The 21,601-nt window shown below is 35.9% G+C and overlaps 1 protein-coding gene across 1 annotated transcript; it reads left to right on the forward strand.

The window, feature by feature from the left end:
• The first annotated feature begins 1,299 nt into the window (after positions 1–1,299).
• Positions 1,300–19,875, forward strand: LOC115984393 (exocyst complex component SEC10b). Its single transcript, XM_031107427.1, has 25 exons — positions 1,300–1,537; positions 1,722–1,817; positions 1,953–2,180; positions 2,304–2,378; positions 2,921–3,022; positions 3,147–3,197; positions 3,274–3,379; positions 3,989–4,108; positions 7,927–8,018; positions 12,210–12,378; positions 12,460–12,536; positions 12,674–12,772; positions 12,875–12,965; positions 14,215–14,300; positions 14,390–14,563; positions 16,181–16,234; positions 16,306–16,434; positions 16,561–16,653; positions 16,753–16,899; positions 17,014–17,111; positions 17,378–17,462; positions 17,967–18,025; positions 18,750–18,848; positions 18,927–19,010; positions 19,328–19,875. Exons 2-25 carry the CDS (start codon positions 1,722–1,724, stop codon positions 19,404–19,406), a joined length of 2,493 nt encoding a protein of 830 aa, XP_030963287.1. The 5' UTR covers positions 1,300–1,537; the 3' UTR covers positions 19,407–19,875.
• The last annotated feature ends 1,726 nt before the right edge of the window (positions 19,876–21,601 follow it).

Genomic DNA, 21,601 nt, shown 5'->3' on the forward strand with positions numbered 1-21,601 from the left:
ACACATAAACATCCACACACATCATAATTTACACAAATAATACTATAACAAAAAGTAATACACACAATCAATATTAAACACACTCACACACATAATATAAATTTATAAAAAATAGTGATATTTACAATTCACAAACATTTACTCTTTATTTTTAGAGTTAGAAATACTTGTAATAAAAGTGTGCAAAATTTAAGTCACGGTGTGCAAATATATTTTTAAGAAAAAAATTATAGTATTAAACTAACAAAAAAAAAAAATTTATATACATATTTTTTTTTTTTGAAGTTAGGGGTTCATTTGAACCCCTTGAGAATACTCTAGCATCACCTCTGAATAAGGGGCTGTTTGGTTAATAGTGTATTTTAAACAACAGTTTTCAATATTTAAACAACATTATAAGTATTTTTATATATTTTTTTACCCATACATATTTCTAAAAAATACAAACAATGTTTCTAGAACAACATTACCCAACTGCCCAAATTAGGCCACCAAGTTAAAAACCAATCAAAACACAAAACAAGATTTTTTTTTTAAATAACAATAAATATTAAAAAATTTAGTTAATTGTCATATTTCAAAACAATTTTGAAAAATAACATCTCGAGTATCTAAAACTCGAGTTCCATCTTGGAACTCGAGTTTTTAAGTCTCGATTTGGGGATAAAAAATTGCGCTGAAAATCGAGTTTTAAAGACTCGATTTCCATAAATTGCAAAAAACGCCGCTATATGGCTTTAAAACGTCACTATAGGGATTAAAAACGCCACTATAGGGCACCCTAAACCTGGTACTTACAAAAATTTTTTGCAGAAAAACGCCGCTATAGGGCTTTAAAACGTCACTGTAATGCTTAAAAACGCCACTATAGGTGAAATTTTTTGCATAAAACTCGAGTCTTAAAGACTCGAGATCTATGTGGCATTTTCCCACTCAGAACGCGAGTCTTTAGCACTCGAGTTCTAATATGGATCTCGAGTTTTAAAAACTCGAGATGCTACTTTTCTAAATTCTTTTAAACCGTTACTAACTTACTATTTTGAATCACCATGTGAATCTCTTCTGCATAAAACCTCCACAAAACAATGAGAAGAAAATAACAAGAGAAGTCTAGCTCCATTGTCTGCACATTAAAAATTACCAACTTTACCGTCAAATATGAAGCACCCCGCGTGAACCATCAGAAGGTCAAAATCGTCATTCCGGATATTTCATTTTTATCGTAGACAAAACACAAAACAATGAGAAGAAAATAACAAGAGAAGTCTAGCTCCATCGTTTGCACATTAAAAATTACCAATTTTACCGTCAATATATGAAGCACCCCGAGTGAACCACCAGAAGGTCAAAATCGTCATTCCGGATATTTCATTTTCATCGTAGTCTTCGTTGGCGAACTTCCATTCTGTCATCTCTCTCTCTCTCTCTCGATCTAATCCAGCCAAAGCACAAACCCAAGGAATCGAACTCAGACTCAGCGCCACCGTCTCTGTGTGTGTGTGTGTCTCTCTGACTCTCTCGCTCACTCTGGCCAGAGGTACCAATTTCCATTTCTACCCTCCACAAGATCCAAATAAAAAACTCAAAAAAAAAAAAAAAAAAAAACACTTTCAAATTCGTTGTTGTTGCAAGAAATTGTAGTAATTTCAATTTCGTTTTTTAATTGCATTACTATCAATGAGCTTCAAATCGTGACCTTATCAATTTTATTGTTGTACTAGATGAAAGAAAGTAGAAATGAAATGAAGAATGATAGAACTTCAAAATCTTCATCAGTTAGCTCCCTTCCACTCATTCTCGACGTAGATGACTTTAAGGTAAGCCTGTAAAAACCTAATCAATTTCAATTTCGGAATCATAGGTCTTTGGCTCTTTTTGTTTTGGTAGTAGTGTTATTTGCATTAGGTTTGGTTTTTTTTGAGAAGTTGCTTAATTTGAAGAGAAATTTGTAGGGTGATTTTTCATTTGACGCGTTGTTTGGGAACTTGGTGAATGAGCTTCTTCCGTCGTTTCAAGACGAAGAAGCGGATTCATCGGAAGGAGGGGGGCATGGTGTAAACGATGGGTTGTCGAATGGACATTTGCGAGGTGTGGCCGCCGCACCTTTGTTTCCAGAAGTTGATAAGCTCTTAGCTTTGTTCAATGATTCTCATAAGGAGTTGGTTGATCTTCGAAAGCAGGTGCGGTTTTTTTTAGAACCCTAGGTTATGAAATGTTGACTTTGATGAAAAAAGAAGAGTAAATTAGTTGTTTGCCAAGGTTTCATTATTCATTTATTTATTGTTGTTTCAAACTGCTTGAAGATTGATGGAAGACTGTACAATCTCAAGAAGGAGGTGTCTATTCAAGATTCTAAGCACCGCAAGACACTTGCTGAGGTAAGGGGTTGATTTTTAATATTTTGTGAAACATTATGAATGCTAGATACGAAAGAAAAAAAAAAAAAAAACCAAATAACTGGTTTTTGTGAAACCTCCAAAGTAGTGAAAATTTGTGTACATTTTGTGGATATTTGGGAACCTTGCTTTATTTCTTGGGTGGGGTGGATTGAATTTTATTGGCTTTTTCTGTAGTTTTCGCAATACCGGTTCAGGACCATGAGTGGGGGATTGGGATTGATGCTTCTTGAGTTGTGTTTCGTTACAACTGAATTAATGTGATCCGGCGCTTTGTCTCTGATAATGGGTTCAACTCATTGGAATAGTGGGAACATGTAAATTATGAAAATACTCTGTATTCTAGTGGATTAGAATCTGAAAAGTGGAGTTGCATGCAGAAAATGGATTTTTTTTTTTGGGTAATTTTTGTAGTTGCTTTGTGTTCATCATTGTGAATATGAGGTGATCTTCTGCATTGATAAATTTTATTACTTTTTCAAAAAAGGGGAGTTGCGTGCAATAACTATACATCTCATTTTCAGCTGGAAAAAGGTGTGGATGGGTTGTTTGGTAGCTTTGCAAGGTTGGATTCACGTATTTCAAGTGTAGGACAGACTGCTGCCAAGATAGGAGATCATTTGCAGGTAAAGCTTTCCTATGCTTTACTGCATTATGCCCTAGATCCCTGAACTTGATAAAATCTTGGTACCATCTCCATTGAAACTTTGTTATTTTATGTTTTTGTTTATATGTTATTTTTCTTGTCAGAGTGCAGACGCTCAGCGAGAAACTGCTAGTCAAACAATAGAGCTGATAAAGGTATTTGGTAATTGATCATTTAGTTTATGCTACCCTTTGTTTCACTAATTCCATGTTATTAATTTAATTCTTGCAGTACTTGATGGAGTTCAATAGCAGCCCAGGAGACCTAATGGAACTTTCACCTCTATTTTCTGATGACAGCCGTGTTGCTGAGGCTGCTTCAATTGCACAAAAATTGCGTAAGATGGCCTCACTTTCCTATATAGTTATATTTTCATATATTTTCATGAGTGAACTCCTTATTGGTTTGCAAAGCTTGATGATGTTCTCTCCAAACTTAACTGCTTTTTGTGACCTATTCATGAATCATTCTTTTGTTAGTAGAATTAGTTGTGAGGAGCAATGAAGACTTATACTGAAAAAGCATGAGAAAAATAGTTTGAGCTTCTTTGCAAATGTGAGAAGAGGGTTGAAGACCAAGGAAGGTTTAGTGGAAGATTGTATGATATAAACAGAATTCAACGATCTAAAGTTTCTCTTTACTGAGAATGATTAGAGATGAATGTGCATAGGTCATCATGAGTTTGGAAGCTATACCCATGATTAGGTTTCTTTTATGTTTACACCAATAACCAGACCAACAGTTACATGGCAAGAATGTTAGGGAAGTTTCCAATATGATCGTGTCATATGTGAATTATCTGTGCTAATATTTTGAGGCTTTCACAAATGAAAGGAAGTTTTGGGGGGGGGGGTGCAAAAGGTTTTTATCATTAATATTTCTTTTTATATACTTTCTTATGCTTTCCAATGCCTGCCAATCGTCTTATTGTTTCTATTGATTTCAGGGTCTTTTGCTGAGGAGGATATTGGAAGACAAGGCATAGGTGCAGCATCAGTTATGGGAAATGCAGCTGCTAGCAGAGGATTGGAGGTTGCGGTTGCTAATCTGCAGGATTATTGTAATGGTAAGTTTTACACAATAGTGGACATATTTGTTTATTATTAATATCAAAATTATTTATTGTGTTTTACATAATTTAAGAAGTTCACTTTGCTCGAAAGAATTTGAAAAGTGTGTATGTATATATATATATATATATATATTTATAAAATGCTTCGATATAATTTCTTTTTGCCCAGATGACCCAATTTGAAATTTATGTTGGAAGTTGATATTGTTTTTCGATCTTAGTTCATCCGGGCAAAAAATTGAAAAATAAGATTGTTTGATATAAACAGAGTTTGTAATCTTAGTGTCTATTGAGGTTCTTGTATGATTGGATGACTGCGTTGGGTAGCATCCCTTTGATGTCCTCTTTTGATTTTATAGACTTGTATGCGTGATTGTATTTTTTATATAGGGATAGATTCACGTATCTTATATGTTATCTTCCCTTCTTCTTTTTTGAATTAATTTGTTTACTTTTAAAAAGAAAACATAGATGGTACAAATAATAACTATATACAAAGTTTCAACAATGTTGCATAGTACTTTATAATTCTGCATTTTTTAAAGTAATAATTTCATTAAAAGTGCAAAAAGGGCCAAGAGTCCATGACCCTAGTACATGGGATGTATGCAAAGGAAGAGCCAAAAACAAAGAGAAGAATACAATGAATTATCTAAAACTCATGTTATCCAAGAAATCAACTAATCAAGCAAACTTGAGGTGGAGAAAGACGATGCTAAAGTCCACTTATTTAGAGTCTTTAAAATAAAAATTTCAATCAAGAACCTTGTAGTTGAATTGACACATTCTTTTGTTTCTAATGGAGACGTTTAAGGTTCAAACCATCCCTCATTGTAAATATCGAATTTAGCCCAAAAAAAAGGGATCATTTTTGTCACAGGTTGCTCCATTTCTTCAAAAAATTTTGTCTCTCTCCAAATACACCACCACAGACATAACAGCGTAGCCTTCCATACTTCACTGTTACTCCTCTTTCCAAATAGTCCTTTCCAACAGTATAACATGCCCACCACCAAATTAGGCATCAGTGCATCACCCAATTCACACCAAACTGGGAAAACACAAGTGACCACAATTGTCTGGCAAAATCACAATGGAGGAATGAATGTGCAATTGACTCCTCTTCACTCTTACACATGTAACACCAATCCATGATACTTATTCCCATCATTCTAAAATTGTTTGTAGTTAAAATTTTCCCCAATGCAGTACACCAAAAGAAGAGAGCCAACCTCAAAGGTACACCAACTTTTCAATGCTTTGCTATGGAAATTGTTTGTCTCCTTCCATTGTGGCCTTATTATAATGACTTCTCACTTCAAACTGATGATTCTTTTGGGGTTACATGCCATTTTGTCTTCCTCCTCCCAGCTTATTGTACCAGCATACAAGTCCACCCTTAAATGTGCCATGGATTCTAACTCCTAATATTGAGTTACCTTGAGGAAAATTGGGTTCCAATGAGAGCTATTGTTGTGTAACTCTAGATAGTCTATCACTTTTGCATTGCTATCTATAGCTATTAAAAATAAATCCCGATACTTATCTAGTTTTCCTTAATTGTTTTTTTTTTTTTTGATAAGTAATAAGATTATATTGATATAAAAAGGAACACCCTAGTATACAGGGAGTGAACAAGGGATAAGAAATCAAATATAAAAATTGCAAGAGTCTAGGAAATCAATAAAAGAAGGGAATGATTGTTTTGCAAAGTAAACAACCAATCCCTTAAAGTTATAAAAAAGAGTAGCTTGAGGTCTGGAATAGATCTCTCAATATCTTCAAAACATCTACTATTTCTCTCCCTCCAAAGACACCACATTAAGCAATGAGGAATGATGGACCAAATATAACCATTTTGATGACGACCAAAGCTGCCTTGCCAACACTCTAACAACCCTAAAACCGTGTGCGGCATAACCCAAGTTACTCCAAATAGACCCAAAACCATCGACCATAGATCCATAGCAAAAGGACAATGAAGGAAAAGATGGTTAACCGCACCAATCCAAAATCCACACCTTCCTCTATCGTAAATTATCAATCGTCAAGCATTTCCCTAAGGCAGCAGTCCAAACAAAGAAAGCTACTCTAGAGGGAATCTTTTGCTTCCAAATACTTTTCCAAGGAAAACCAAGAAAAGTGTTGCCAACTAAAATTTTATAATAATCACTAACCTTGAAACCCTTATGTTTGCTAGGAATCCAACACATTTTATCCTCACCTAGTTCCCTTAAAGGAGAAGCATAAATGGTTTCCATGAAGTCTGACATAGTCTCTAGATCCTGATCATGCACCCCCCTAAAGAATCTCACATCCCAAAAGAGGACACCAGTGGCAGACTTCATAAGCTTAGCCACACTGGCATCATTATTCTTGCAAAATCTGAACAAGTCAGGATATCTAACAGCAAGAGAAGTCTTTCCACACCACCGGACTTGCCAAAACTTCACTCTAGACCCATCACCAATATCATATAGAATATGGCGTGAGAAAGAAGGCAATCCCTGACTAATATTTTTCCATAAACTAACACCATAAGGGCCATTCATAGATTTGGTACACCAGCCCCCCCCCCCCCCCCAAAAAAAAAAAAACACACATCCATATTTCATCTCTAACACTTGTCTCCAAAGGGCATCTTTCTCAATCCCAAATCTCCAAAGCCACTTCCCAAGTAAAGCTTCATTGAAAAGTCTTATCTTCCTTATCCCTAAGCCACCCGAAGAAATAGGAGTACAAACAGTAGCCCATTTAACCAAATGAATTTTAGCATCACCTCCAAAATTGCTCCATAAGAAATTCCGCTGGAGCCTCTCAATTCGGTTAGCCACACTAGCAGGTATAGGAAATAAAGATAGAGAGTAATTGGGTAAATTAGATAGGGTGCTTTTGATTAGGCTGACTCTACCTCCCTTGGATAAATATAAGCGTTTCCAACCCGCCAATCTCCTCTCCATTTTCTCCAGAATTGGATTCCATATAGGCTTATCCTTGAATTTAGCACCCAAAGGAAGACCCAGATATTTCATTGGGAGAGAACCTTGCTTGCAGCCAAGAATGACCAGGAAAAGGTCAATATTATGGACTACCCCAACCGTAACAAATTCTGACTTGCCCAGGTTAATCTTTAGACCCGACACTCCCTCAAACCAGATAAGAATCATACGAAGAATCAAAATCTGATCTAAATCAGCCTCACAAAAAATTAGCATGTCATCCGCAAAAAGGAGATGAGACACCGCCATGGATCTTCCTTCCAAGTTACCCACACTAAATCCTGACATGCGTCCTTCATGAATTGCTTTATCCAACATTCTTCCAAGAGCTTCCATCACCAAAGCAAACAACAATGGAGACAACGGATCACCTTGCCTCAAACCTCTGGTGTTACCAAAGAATCCACAAGGAGAGCCATTAATCAAGATGGAGAAACGGATTGTAGATAGGCAAAAGAAGATCCATTGTCTCCATTTGGCAGAGAACCCACTTCTTTCTAACTTCTTTCTTCCTTAATTGTGATACCTCCACTCCAAATATCATGCCAAATGCAAATGTAAAATTGTTCCTAGAAACAAGATTTTGATAGTGAGTAATGTGATCTTTGGGCAAAAGTTGTCAAGTTTAAAACATATATGTTATAGAGAAGTAGTGGGCACATAGAACTTATTTTGAAAATATATTTTGGGAAATTTTAAAATTCTAGAAATTAAGGATTGGAAAAAGAAACCATTTTTCAGCAATTCCATTTAATATTGGAGTTATATGATTTATTTAATATTAATTTCTATTAATATGTTTGTTCTGTGTAGAACTGGAAAACAGATTGCTTGCTAGGTTTGATGCAGCATCACAGAAAAGAGAATTGTCTACAATGGCAGAATGTGCTAAAATTTTATCTCAGGTAATTGTATTTGTCAGGCCTGATAGGTAATAATTTATTTAGTATTAATTCTACTTATCAAAAAAAAAAAGAAAAAAAAATAAATTTAGTATTAATTCTAAACTTAATGGCATTAGCAACTAACTCTTCTCTCCCTCCCCCACTTTCTCCCTTCCCATTCTTTCTTCATCTCTCTCTCTTTTCCATGTTTTTTTTTTTTTGATAAGTAACGGAAAATTTATGATAAGGAAGAACACAACCCTGTACATAGGAAATGTACTAGAGAGGCAAAAACATCAAAAAACCAAATTACAATGATCAAGCAAAATAGGAATTGAAAAACAAGAACAAGATGGTAAAACTAAACACCATTCGAGAAGAGTAAAAAAGAAAAAAAGACTGAAGCTCAAGAATGGACCGTTCGCGACCCTCAAAGCTTCTAGCATTTTGTTCCCGCTAGATACACCACATCAAACAGTGCAGCACCATCCTCCATATAACTATATTACGATGACGCCTGAAATTGCATGACCAACAATCCAACAAATCCACTACCCTTTGCAACATCACCCAACAAATACCAAACAAGCAAAAGACCATACTCCACATCTCATAAGCTATAGGATAGTGAAGGAGGAGATGATCTACAGATTCCCCACACCTTTTGCACATATAACACCACTCAAGAACAACAAAATGCCTCTTCCGAAGGTTATCAATAGTTAGAATCTTGCCTAAAGCAGTAGTCCAAGAGAAAAAAGAAACCTGGGGGGAACCTTCGATTACCACATCATTTTCCATGGGAAAGAAGTGGCAGTAGAGGGGGATAGGGAGTGATAATACCCGCTCACCACGAAACCACGACTGCTGGCTGGCTTCCAACAAAAAAAAGTTTGTTAGAACCAACACCTCGCACCTTTGTGGAATAGATGAAAACCATACACGAATCCAACGATTGTGACTCTTGATCATTCACTAAGTGGCGAAATTGTAAGTCCCAAAATATTCTCCCAATTGCGTAGCACATAACCTCAGAGGCCGAAGCATCCCTTGTCCTACTAATATTATATAAATCTGGAAACGCCTCCTTAAGAGGACGATCTCTACACCACACATCATCCCAAAACTTCACACGAGTACCATCACCCACATCATACTGAAGGAAATTAGAAAAATTCAGCCAGCCCCTTCTAATGGACTTCCACATACAAACACCGTATGCCCTAGACACGGATTTTGTACACCAACCACCCCACTCATTCCCATAGTTCGCCCCAATGACCCTTCTCCAAAGGGCATCATTCTCCACACCATAATGCCACAACCATTTGGCTAATAAGGCAGAATTAAACCTTCTCAAGCACCAAATGCCTAGCCCTACATTCTTCACTAGCCTACATACCTTCGACCAATATACTAAATGAAGTTTACGTTCGTCACCAATACCATTCCAAAGAAAGTCTCTTTGTAATTCCTCCATCCACTTGGCCACCTTAACTGGAATAGGGAAAAGAGAAAGAAAATAAGTAGGCAGGCTAGAGAGAGTACTTTAATAAGGGTAACCTTGCCCCCCTTAGATAAATACAATCTCTTCCATCCAGCTACCCTTTGCTCTATCTTCTCTAGAATAGGATTCCAAACTGTCTTATCTTTAAAGGAAGCACCCAACGGAAGACCTAAATATTTCATCGGAAGAGCAGACTCTCTATAGCCCAAAATCTCCACTAGCTCATGCAAATTATGCACATCCCCAATTGGACCAATTCAGACTTTCCTAAATTAATTTTTAGCCTTGACACCTCCTCAAATCTAGAGAGAATCCCATGCAGAGCTGTCATATGATTGCTGTCAGCATCACAGAAAACAAGAGTATCGTTCGCAAACAACAAATGAGACACTGTCATCAAGGAACCAATTGCATTCCCCATTGAGAAGCCCGAAAATTGTCCTGCTGCAGTAGCCGCATCCAACATACGGCTCAATGCCTCCATGACAATATCAAAGAGAAAAGGGGATAACGGATCACCCTGCCTCAGACCTCTAGAACTCCCAAAAAAGTCAGAAGGACAACCATTGATCAAAATGGAGAATTTAACAGTTGATATACAACACCTGATCCACCTTCTCCACATGTCAGAAAAACCACACTGCTGTAACAAAAACATGAGAAACTCCCAATTCACATGGTCATAAGCTTTCTCAATATCCAGTTTGCATAACACCCCCGGAACCCCTGCCTTCAATCTACTGTCTAAACACTTAGAAGCAACAAGGACAGAATCCAAAATCTGACGACCTTTTCCATGGTTTTTTGTATGCAACATTGGGAGAGATCAATTATAGACCACTTACAATTGTTCGAAGGCTTAGTGATGAATCGGTCTTAATTTTTTTTTTTTTTGGATAAGTATGAATCAGTGTTAATATATGTTAGTATTCTCCAAAAATCTGGAAACTTTTACAATATTGCTAGTTATTTTGGTTTTTATATATTTATAAGTAATAGAATTTTATGAGCAAAAGGAGATACTTCATGCACCGGGATGTGTACACAAAGTACTTCTAAGAGATTACAAGTACTAATTGTTACAAACAAAAAGAAATGGATTTAATAAAATCTATCACAGAATACATAGTCACTAGTGCCTATGGTTTTAGTTTTGGGTAGTGTTTATTATACACACCCTCTTTCACATTCTTATACACACACTTGAAATGCACTGAAATTGTTACTTCATGTCACGATTTCAGTGCATTTCAAGTGTGTGTAGAAGAATGTGTTTAGTAGAGTGTGTACTGCTAATTTCCCTTTAGTTTTAGACCACTCAAACTATGATCTCAAGAAGCTAGCTTTCTACTCTTCAAAATTAATTCCATATTACCATAAAAAAAAAAAAATTCCATATCATGGAACATTCAATTTTTCCTCTCCTTCTATACAGTCCACATTAAACAAAGAGGATTTTTTTGAATGTCCTATTTTTACTTTTAACACTTTTTATTCTCCTTTATGAGAAATGTTGGCTTCCAGCCTTCCACAGTTCCAATCATCCAATGCCTATGCTTTGCCTTTATTTGCAACATCCAATCGCCTGGCTGTTGCATAGATTCCTAGACTATTCCATAGTCTTTCTCCTAGGTTTGGTAGGCTGGTTTTGTATGTGCAAGAGAAGTGGAAACTCTATTGACCATCGTTTACTTCATTGTTCCTACGTAGGGTCACTGGTGTTTTGTTTGTTTGGGCTATGCCTAAGAGCGTTTTGGCATTGTTGGAGTGTTGGAAAGGGGGTTTAGGTAGGCATAGCAGTGTTGATATTTGGGGCATGTTACCTCTATGCGTAATGTGGATTATTTGGAGAGAATGTAATAATCGCACATTTGAAGGGACAAGAGCGATTGCATTTGGTGTTAAAATAGTTATTATTCTGTGTTATGTATGATTGGATGGCAGCCTTTAAGTATTTCTTTCTCTAATTTTCTGGAATTTTGGATTTTGTACTTTTAGATGATTTTAATAGCAACCCTTGTACACTTCCTGTGTACATTGGTTGAGATGTTTCTTTTTTTTTTTTTTTTTTTTTTTTTTTTTGTTTGTGAATAAAAATTCAGTGTTTTTTCTTTTGTTTTTGCCAAATGGGTCAGCACATTAAATAGTGATTAACTACTTTTTATTTGGTTACTTGCATCTTCAAAACATTAGTGGCTGTCTACTTTTCAAAATAAGAATAATGGCTGTGTATTTAATTTCTGGAACTTGTATAGATTTATATGCTTAGACGTATTACTCTCTGATGTTATCCAAATTATGATGCAACTTACTGCTTTGTCAAAATCTTAAGCATTGATGCAAAGAGCCTTTAGATTTCACTTGCCTTCTTTATTATTGTCTTTATCCTTATAATCGTTTATTTTTTGGCTGCTCAGGGGGAGGGGAGTTTTGGGTTGTGGGAGACCATTTTGCATCTTGGTTGTTTCATTGTTCTATGATTTTGATTTGACCTATTTTTCATTTTGAGCTGATAATATGAATTTAGGATGCTGTAATAGTAGGATAATTATTTATATATATATATATATATATAAAGTGAATCAGCTAGCTTTAACTGAATCTGAATAATCTGTTAAAAGTCACTGAGGGATCCCCCTTCACCTCTGCTTCTCCTTCCTTTCTTTTTCCTTCTTAATTTGACTGGCCTACTTTTTGCATTGCAGTTTAATAGGGGTACTAGTGCCATGCAACATTATGTCGCAACACGTCCAATGTTTATTGATGTGGAAGTCATGAATGCAGACACAAGATCAGTTCTTGGTGACCAGGGTGCACAAGCTAGTCCCAGCAATGTTGCTCGTGGCCTTTCTTCATTGTACAAAGAAATTACAGGTTTGAAGGATTGTCACTCATCTTAATGTGAAGGATTGAATTTTTTGATACATTTGTTATGTCTTTGTTATTCTCTTGCAGATACTGTGCGTAAAGAAGCAGCAACAATTATGGCTGTATTCCCTTCTCCCAATGAAGTTATGGCAATTCTAGTTCAGGTATGCATGCGAGGACTCTTTTTTTTCTAGGTTTCATGGACTTAAATTTTTTTTTTGCAATTAAACTTTAATGTAGCATAAAATTCGTATTGGTTGTTAATTTTATAAATATGACTACTTTTGTATGTTGTATGCAGCGAGTTTTGGAGCAGCGAGTGACAGCTCTCCTTGACAAATTATTAGTGAAGCCATCTCTTGTGAATCTACCTCCTATGGAAGAGGGTGGACTTCTATTAGTGAGTAGATTAACTATGGTTTTGTTTTTACTTATACAAATTCCAGGTTGAACCAACGATCTCATCCTTTTTTTTTTCTTCATATTTAACTTGAGTTTTCAGTATCTAAGAATGGTAGCAGTGGCATATGAGAAGACACAAGAACTAGCTAGAGACTTACGAGCTGTTGGATGTGGTGACTTGGATGTTGAGGGTAATGAATTTAATATGCTTGTGCTTTTGGATTTTACCTAAACGTTTTCCTTATTGCAAACTTCCCATCTCTGAGAGAAATACTGGTTTGGCCAATGACCCATGGGCCAAATGGCACCACCACCATTAATATGGGCTATTGGGTGCAAAGATTCAAGTCCAGAAGGTGAATAAATATTCCAAGCCAAAAGGTGGAAAAAAAACTGTTTTGATATCAGCGATTAAGGATTAATGAAGGGACCATGTTGACAATGTCTGAGGGGAAACTTTGGTAATGTTAAAGGAAATTTATGACAGAATAGTTTAGCAGAGATACATGATTTCAAGCAGGTTTCATGTTATCTTGTGAGCAGTCATAACTCAGGGTGCCTGCTATCCAGAAATTTCTCTAGCTTGTTATGGTGAATAATGTTGCAACAGTTCTAGGGAACCTAGTTACTGTTATGAATTTGGTAACTTAGTAACTATTACCTTGTGAACTATATCAGACAATAAGTAGTTTAATTTTAACCTGGCTCAATTAATTGATTCTACTTAATTCTAAACAATCCAAATCAAACAGCTTGGAACCAAATTCCAAAAGTCAAATATTTGGAATTTGGTTCCAATCTGTTTGATGGGGATTGTTTGGACAGAGTGGAATCGTCTCTTATTTGAGGATACTGAAAAATAGTTGGATTAGTTAAAATATTTATGCCAGTGAACTCTTTTTGATTGGTCTTGGTGTTGGGGTTCCTTAGATTGTTCTTCCATGATAGAGTTCCTTGTTTCATTCAGAATAGTCTCTTGATATCTTTTTCTCTTTGCTTTTTTGTTGTTGTTGCATCATCATGAACTCAATGGTTTTTTTTTTTCTTTTTTTTTTTCTTTTATCAATAAATTTACTCTTACCTATCAGAAAAAAAGATTCAACTTAATTCTAAAAATATTAGTGCTCTTTCGTTCTTAATAGCATTTTTATTTGGGTATTAGAGACATGGATTGTGAAAACTCATACTCTGTGTGTAGTTCCTTTAACATATTTTTGCAATTTAGTAGTGGGTCCATTTTATATTGTTTAACTTTTTCATCAAACTTAGGCATAATAGAATGTATCATAGCTGATGATCTGAAATTATTACTTATTAATTTTGGAAGTGTTGGTTCTTTCAAGTGAACATTGATATAAATACAGCCTCATTTAAATACATGCCTTGATTCATATACAAGATTCACCTTGCTGTCTTAATAGCAACTCTCTCTTGGTTCAGGCCTCACAGAGTCTCTCTTTTCTGCTCACAAGGATGAATATCCTGAACATGAGCAGGCCTCTCTTAGACAACTATATCAAGCCAAGGTTTGCTTCAGTTTCATCATTTCTTGATCAATGTTTTAGCTCTCATCTTGTTTTAGTGGAAACAACTGTAACTTAATTATGCCATGAAGATGGAAGAATTGCGTGCTGAAAATCAGCAGATCTCTGATTCAACTGGGACAATTGGGCGCTCAAGAGGAGCTGCAGTAGCATCTTCTCATCAGCAAATATCTGTCACTGTTGTCACAGAGTTTGTGCGCTGGAATGAAGAAGCAATTTCTAGATGCACTTTATTTTCATCTCAGGTAACATTTGACCCTGCAATCAACTTTACATCTTATTTGAAGGGAAAAAAGGATAAAATGTGCAATTGTGTTTGCTTTCATTTCTACCTCAGTTTTGTTTTCTTTCTGTAAAATTAGGTTATGAATTCTCCAAGTTTATTGCTTCAATTGAAATTTTGAAGATTTCTAAGCAGTTATTTAATATCTGTCCAAATAATTACCTATCAAAAAATCTGTCTAAATACTTAAAGAATAGGAATAGTAAACCACTTAGAAACGCCATTGCAAGTCAAACTGCAATGAGGGTTGTTTATGTGGATGAGAGGGAAGATTGAATAATTGAAGTAGGTGATTGGAATAGTGGCTTGACATTATCTGTGTTTCTTTTGTATCCAATGGTAGAAAGAGACTAGTTAATGAAGTGGTGGATCCCTTTGCCACCTGTACCAGTTTTCATCTCAGCATTTATTGTTGATGGTGGTTGAGGTCTTGAGCTCTGTTCTACCTGTATTTAAAGTTTCGGATATTGAACTTCACACTTGTGGCATTGGGTGGTAGCTTTGAAATATGGGGAAGACTAGGGTGGATACAAAAGCTAGTAGAGGGTTGCTGGTCGCATGGTTGTAGCCTCGGGCAGAGCATCAAAATGGGATGGGATATTTTGTTTTTGGTCATGTGACTTTTGTTGTTGGCGAAGGTGTTCGAGTTAGGTTTTGGCATGGCTCATGGTGTGGACACACTCCTTCAAAGGAGCTGTATCCAGATCTGTTTGCTTGCTCAGTTGACAAGAAAGCTTCAGCGTCTGATTTGTTGGATCATCATGTGGGTAGAGAGATAAGGAGTCGGAATGTAATTTTTACAGGGAGTTGCACAATTGGGAACTGGATTCAGTAAATTCATTCTTTCCTTACTCTCAGATTCCTAAAGGGTAGGGGGAGATAGGATGAGATGGTGTTTAAATGGGAATGATACATTTGATGGTAGCTCATTCTATAAGGCTATTCATGGCACGATTGGTATTCCTTTCCTTGGAAGAGTATATGGTGCTTTAAAGCCCCAAAGAGGGTTTCTTTTTTTATGTGGATGGCTGTTTGGGGTAAAATCCTTACTACTGATAATATCATTAAGAAGGGCTTCTCTTTCTTTAGTTGGTGTTGCTTATGTAGGCGTGGGGAAACAGTGAGTCATTTATTGCTTCACTGTGATGTTACTTACGCCTTGTGGTGTGAAGTTTTCTCTATGTTTGGAGTTCAGTAGGTAATGCCAATGACAGTTGCATCTTTATCATTTGGGTGGAGGAATTGGTTGGGAAAGGGCAATTTAGAATTTAGTGCCATCTTGTTTGATGTGGTTGGTGTGCATGGTTCATAATGGGGAGAGATCCAATCAGTTGAAATCCTCTTTGATTTGCACCTTGTTTGAGTGGTCTTGGGTTTGGGGTTTTACTCATTGTAACTCTGTTTGATTTTCACAATTCTCTGAACTTTGCTTTGTAATTTTTTTTGGCTGTGTTCATTATCATGAACCTGATTTTTATTTTTATTTTTTAGTAAATCAATTCTACTTAACAAAAAAAAGAAGAAAAAAATCAGATATTTTACCAGGTTTCTAATTTACTTTTAACTTGTCCACGAACAGCCCGCTACCCTTGCAACCAATGTAAAAGCGGTTTTCACTTGCCTGCTAGACCAAGTAAGTTGTCAATTAAGTCATGGTATTCTCTAGATTTGTGTCATAGGAGCTCAGATTTTCTCTTTTTGCAGGTTAGTCAATACATAACTGAAGGGCTGGAACGGGCTAGAGACAGCCTGACTGAAGCTGCTAATTTGAGGGAAAAGTTTGTGCTGGGCTCAAATCTTAGTAGAAGGGTGGCTGCTGCTGCTGCATCGGCTGTAATTACCTGATCCCATCACCCTATCTATACATTTTATATGTATTGTGAGATATATTTTGAAATTCTTCTGTCTAAAATGGAATATATAGTTAACCCAACATAAGAGTGATTGCTTGATACATAGGCAGAAGCTGCTGCTGCTGCTGGTGAAAGCAGTTTCAGATCTTTCATGGTTGCTGTACAGCGTTGTGGTAGTAGCGTGGCTATAGTTCAGCAAGTATGTTCGGATGCCTTCTTTAATTGTTTAAATTTAGCTCATGAGATAATGACCTGATATGATTGAGAACTTAAACATGATTTGAACATTTCCCTGCAGTATTTTGCAAATTCTATTTCTCGGCTTTTACTGCCCGTAGATGGTGCACATGCTGCTTCATGTGAAGAAATGGCAACTGCTATGTCCAGTGCAGAGACTGCTGCTTATAAAGGGCTTCAACAGTGCATTGAAACTGTGATGGCTGAGGTCCGTTACTGAATTAAATCATTTCTTTAGATTCTAGTGCATAGAAGCAGGTAACCTAGGCACAAAACCTTTATGAAAATTGATCAAGTGATGGTGCAATCTCTTACTTTTCAGGTGGAGCGGTTACTTTCAGCTGAACAAAAGGCAGCGGATTATCGATCTCCTGATGATGGAATTGCTCCTGATCATCGACCAACAAATGCCTGCACGAGGTAAATTGAAGTGACAAATTTGGAACTTGTGAACTTAATTAATAAGGATGAAATTTTTACTGAGTCTGAAAACCTATTAACTTCACCAGTTTAAAATATGGTTATTTTAAGATATAAATAACCTTGTTTTTACCTTTTAACTTATTATGTTTGTCAATCATTTTATGTGACAAATCTGTGCCCATCTGTTACATTAATTGGAAAAACTATATTTGATTATGATGATGTTTCTGGATATTGAGTAATGTTTCTCTTCTCTTGGCTAGAGTTGTAGCATATCTTTCCCGTGTGCTTGAGTCTGCGTTCACTGCACTGGAAGGTCTTAACAAACAAGCATTCCTGACTGAATTGGTATGATATTTATTTTCTGAAGTTTCTCATGACTAGTCTTGTATATGACTGTCAATTTAATGACTCATTTCTCTCTTTGACTCTTGTTGGCCTGGGTTATTAGAATGCATTTGGTGAAGTAAGCATGTGTGATGGACATTCAGTAAGAACAGAAGCTTTCATGGTTGAAGAATCAAATAATTATGTGATCCATTTTTGTTCATGATAAAGAAAATTGACTGAATTTAAGACAATATATTACCTTGACATGGTAAAGAATGAATGCTGACAACTAATTTACATTTCTACACAGCATAATTAGTGTGAGCATCATAATTGCATTAAACTATTTACCTTGTTGGTTGTTTTTCCAGCAACCTTTTTTGTGCGTATATGATATTCTTTCACTTTTGTTCTTCTTTTCTGTTTTTCTTTCTTTTGGGGGATGGACTGCAAATTTGAAGTTTTGATATGCTTAGTATTAACATCTTTGTTCACATACTAATTTATCATTTTGTTATTTAGGGAAACCGCTTGCATAAAGGGCTGCTTAATCATTGGCAGAAGTTCACTTTTAATCCCAGGTGACTGGCTTGGCTCAAATGTTTTATGCCCTGCTATTCTTTTTTATCATTTCATGAAAGTTGTGTATGATTGACATGGCGAATGGTTGTCTGTCATTATGATATAAATTGGAGCTTTATCAGAGGTGTCTTTGTGCACTGTGCAACCTTTTTTTAATATATTTTGACAGAGAGGTCTATTAGCTTATTGTGTCCAGATGTTGGCAGAAGGTTATTCCTGTATATTGACTATTGAGAATATGAAGTAATTGATTTCCAAAAATGATGAAAATCTCAACAAAGGAAGTTGAAACAATTTCAACAACATATGGCAAAGTATTACCCTTTAAAATGAAAACCACATTCTCTCTTTTCACTCTCCCCCCCCCCTAAAGTGAATTTTTTGAGTTTTCTTGTTACCTATGTTTGTGGTCCCTCTAGAATTGGCAGGGACTCAATCTTTGAGTTTTGTTTTCAGTATTTCTTACGTGCCTTTTTTATCTTTTTTTTTTTTTTTTTTCCTCTCTCCCTTTTAAACGTCTTTCTGATCCACCAATAGTTCAGTGGCTCTATTGATCATCTTCCTTTGTGGATTATATTGTTTGATGAACTATTGTTAGCAAACAAAACAAAAAAAAAAATTGTCAAATTCTGCAATTTCTTGTTGATTCTGTTCATTCTTTTTAAATTGATTTTTTTGTCTGATTTGTCCTTGGCACAAATGTACAATCACTTGTGTTTACAGTGGCGGACTGCGGCTGAAGCGTGACATAACTGAGTATGGAGAATTTGTGCGCAGTTTCAATGCTCCTTCTGTTGATGAAAAATTTGAATTGCTGGGCATGTAAGTTGCAAAAGGTTTGCACGATTTTCAATTTATTCAATTTTGTATCTCAGTTTACTGATAAATTTTTGTATTCAGCATGGCAAATGTCTTTATTGTTGCTCCTGAAAGCCTCTCGACTCTATTTGAGGGTACCCCCAGTATCCGAAAAGATGCACAAAGGTATTATTGAGTACATGTTAAATTGCAATTTTGTGACTCATCCACTAGAAATGCATTTAAAAAGTTATTTTTTGTTTTACCAAGGAGCATGAATTCCTTTTCCATTAAAATATCAAGCATGATTTTTGAATGGTAGAAAATGTTCAAATTTTCTGGGTTTTCCCCCCTTCTCATCCAAACACATCCAGGAAGTGCATTTTAACACATTTCACAAGAACACTTTGTTTTGCGTTTATGATATTCTCTGGTAGGTGGAGTCTTTTACATTGACGGTGCCTGCTTTTAATGATGAAATTTTGATTCATCTCCCAACTCAGGTTTATTCAGCTTAGAGAAGACTACAAGAGTGCAAAACTCGCAGCCAGACTTAGTTCCTTGTGGCCAAGCTTGAGTTGATATGGAAGTGGAATGCTGATTTAAATTTGACTTTGAGATTTCTTGAATAGTTCATAGCAAGCTGTTACTAAGCTGTGGGGACCGACTCCTCAAGTTGAATTAATTTGGTGGCACCTGAACCAGGATTAAATTAATGGCCAGGCTGATGAGCTCATCTCTGGACAGAAAATTCAGTACAATAGATTTTTTTTATTTATTATTATTTAAATTTCTTTCTTTCTTGGAGTGTATATTTTTTGAAGGTATGGATAGGATGAGCAATAGGTTTGTATTCATTTAAGGAATTAACTTATGTTAGGTTCAATAGCTCTTGTTTGTGTGTTGAGGAAATTCATGTCCCGGTGTGCGCCCTTGTAAATGATACTTTTGGGTATGAATAATGACAAAGTTGATTTTGTTGCATTGAGTGGTCCAAACTTAAAATAGTATTTGTTTTTATTTCAATATAAATTAGATACGTTGAGAATTATTTGTTGTACTTTTCTTTTGATCATTGCTTGTTTGGAGGTCACTTCTAGCCTTATGTTATCTGCCTATTACTTAGGCTTTTGAGTAATTATTGTGGAACACCTCATCTTCTGAAAATGCAGCCTATTTGCATGATTTAAGAAATATGTATTGCTCAAAGTATTAAATAGTTGGTTGGATTATCAATTTCTTCATATTTTCAGTTACTGTTAAGAAGCGGACATCGGTGCGTGATGGTGTAGTATGCTTATATTCAACTATCTACAATCCTGCAGAATATTTCTTGACAAAGTTGAGTGATATGCGTATTTGACCAATAAACGCAAAATTTAGTGATAGATTGTAATAAATGCAGTAGAATAATTGTCATCCTAGTTTTGAACTCCAAATTTGTACTTGTTTCATTTAAAAAAAAAAAAAAAAAAACCCTTTCAATTACATTTATACAAAAAGTAATATGATTTACAATCATTCAATTTCATACAACTCTTCGATTCCTCTCTTTATGAAGAAGGAATTAATAATAATAGGTCATAAGAGTACGTATACAAAAATGCTACGATAGTCTCTAGTCTCTAATAATGATGATGGACGCACCAATGAAGGTCCAAAATGCAAGTACATGTCTACTCCTACCAAGTTCATGAATCACAAATGGAAAGGGGACGCAGAAGCACATAAAATGCAGCCAGTGATTTGGACACATGGCAATTCCCGTAATTGTGGTGGGGGGCTCCTATTTTTGCTAGTGTAGCATCTTTCTCCCACTATAAAGTGCTCTCTCTCTCTCTCCATGAGATTTATTAGAGAGAGAGAGAGAGAGAGGGAGAGGGAGAGAGAGATTGATTGATGAAATTTAGTGGGGGTGGGTTGCTTGTAGATTGCTATCATCTTTGATAGCTAAGGTATCTATCACTTGCATATCCTTGTGCCAAACCCACGATGATAATTGCTCTGTAAGATTGGCCACTTTGATACCTTCTCTCTCTCCATAAAAAATACCAAGAAAACAAGTGCTTAAGATATTGAAGACCCCACAAATGACCACTATATATCTTCATGATCGATTATCACCATCCCATTTCTTTTCAAGCCTCCATCGACCATATACGGCTAGACTTGTTAACTAGACATCTAGAGTCTTGTTCTATCCCAATCCCATACTTTTGACAGAAATTAATGGATTGTTAAGTGCTGCAAACGTTAGACCAACCAAATGGAAACTGAACTAAAATCTCTCAAACTTAGTGTCCGTCTAGGATGGGCTATAACATAAAAAAGATCTCTACCAACCAAACCCAATCCACCACCAAAAGCACCTAGTAGTGCTTTACTGCTCTCTATCAATGTCAATACTCAATACGTTTTACACAGTGCATAGCAAAAGAGAAAAAATATAGGGTATGACGGCCCGGTTTGTGCCATAGGCTGTGGTGGTGGTCCAACTCTAGAGTCTAGAAATGCCTTTCATCTCTTCTTCAACATGCATCATCAAGATTAACAATATATATATATATATATATTTTTTTTTTTTTTTGAGAAACCACCCCAGGAAGAGGGGGGACAATATATATATATATATATATATATATAAAACTCATTTCATATCTTTTTCTCAGCTGAAAAGATCGTATGATTGACGTGATTTGTGCCAACTAAGATTTGATCCCAACTTGACAAACATACACACGTAGACATAAAAAGTACCTGCACCGAACCGCATACGA

The sequence above is a fragment of the Quercus lobata genome, chromosome 4 (genome assembly GCF_001633185.2).
Source record: "Quercus lobata isolate SW786 chromosome 4, ValleyOak3.0 Primary Assembly, whole genome shotgun sequence".
NCBI lineage: Eukaryota > Viridiplantae > Streptophyta > Magnoliopsida > Fagales > Fagaceae > Quercus > Quercus lobata.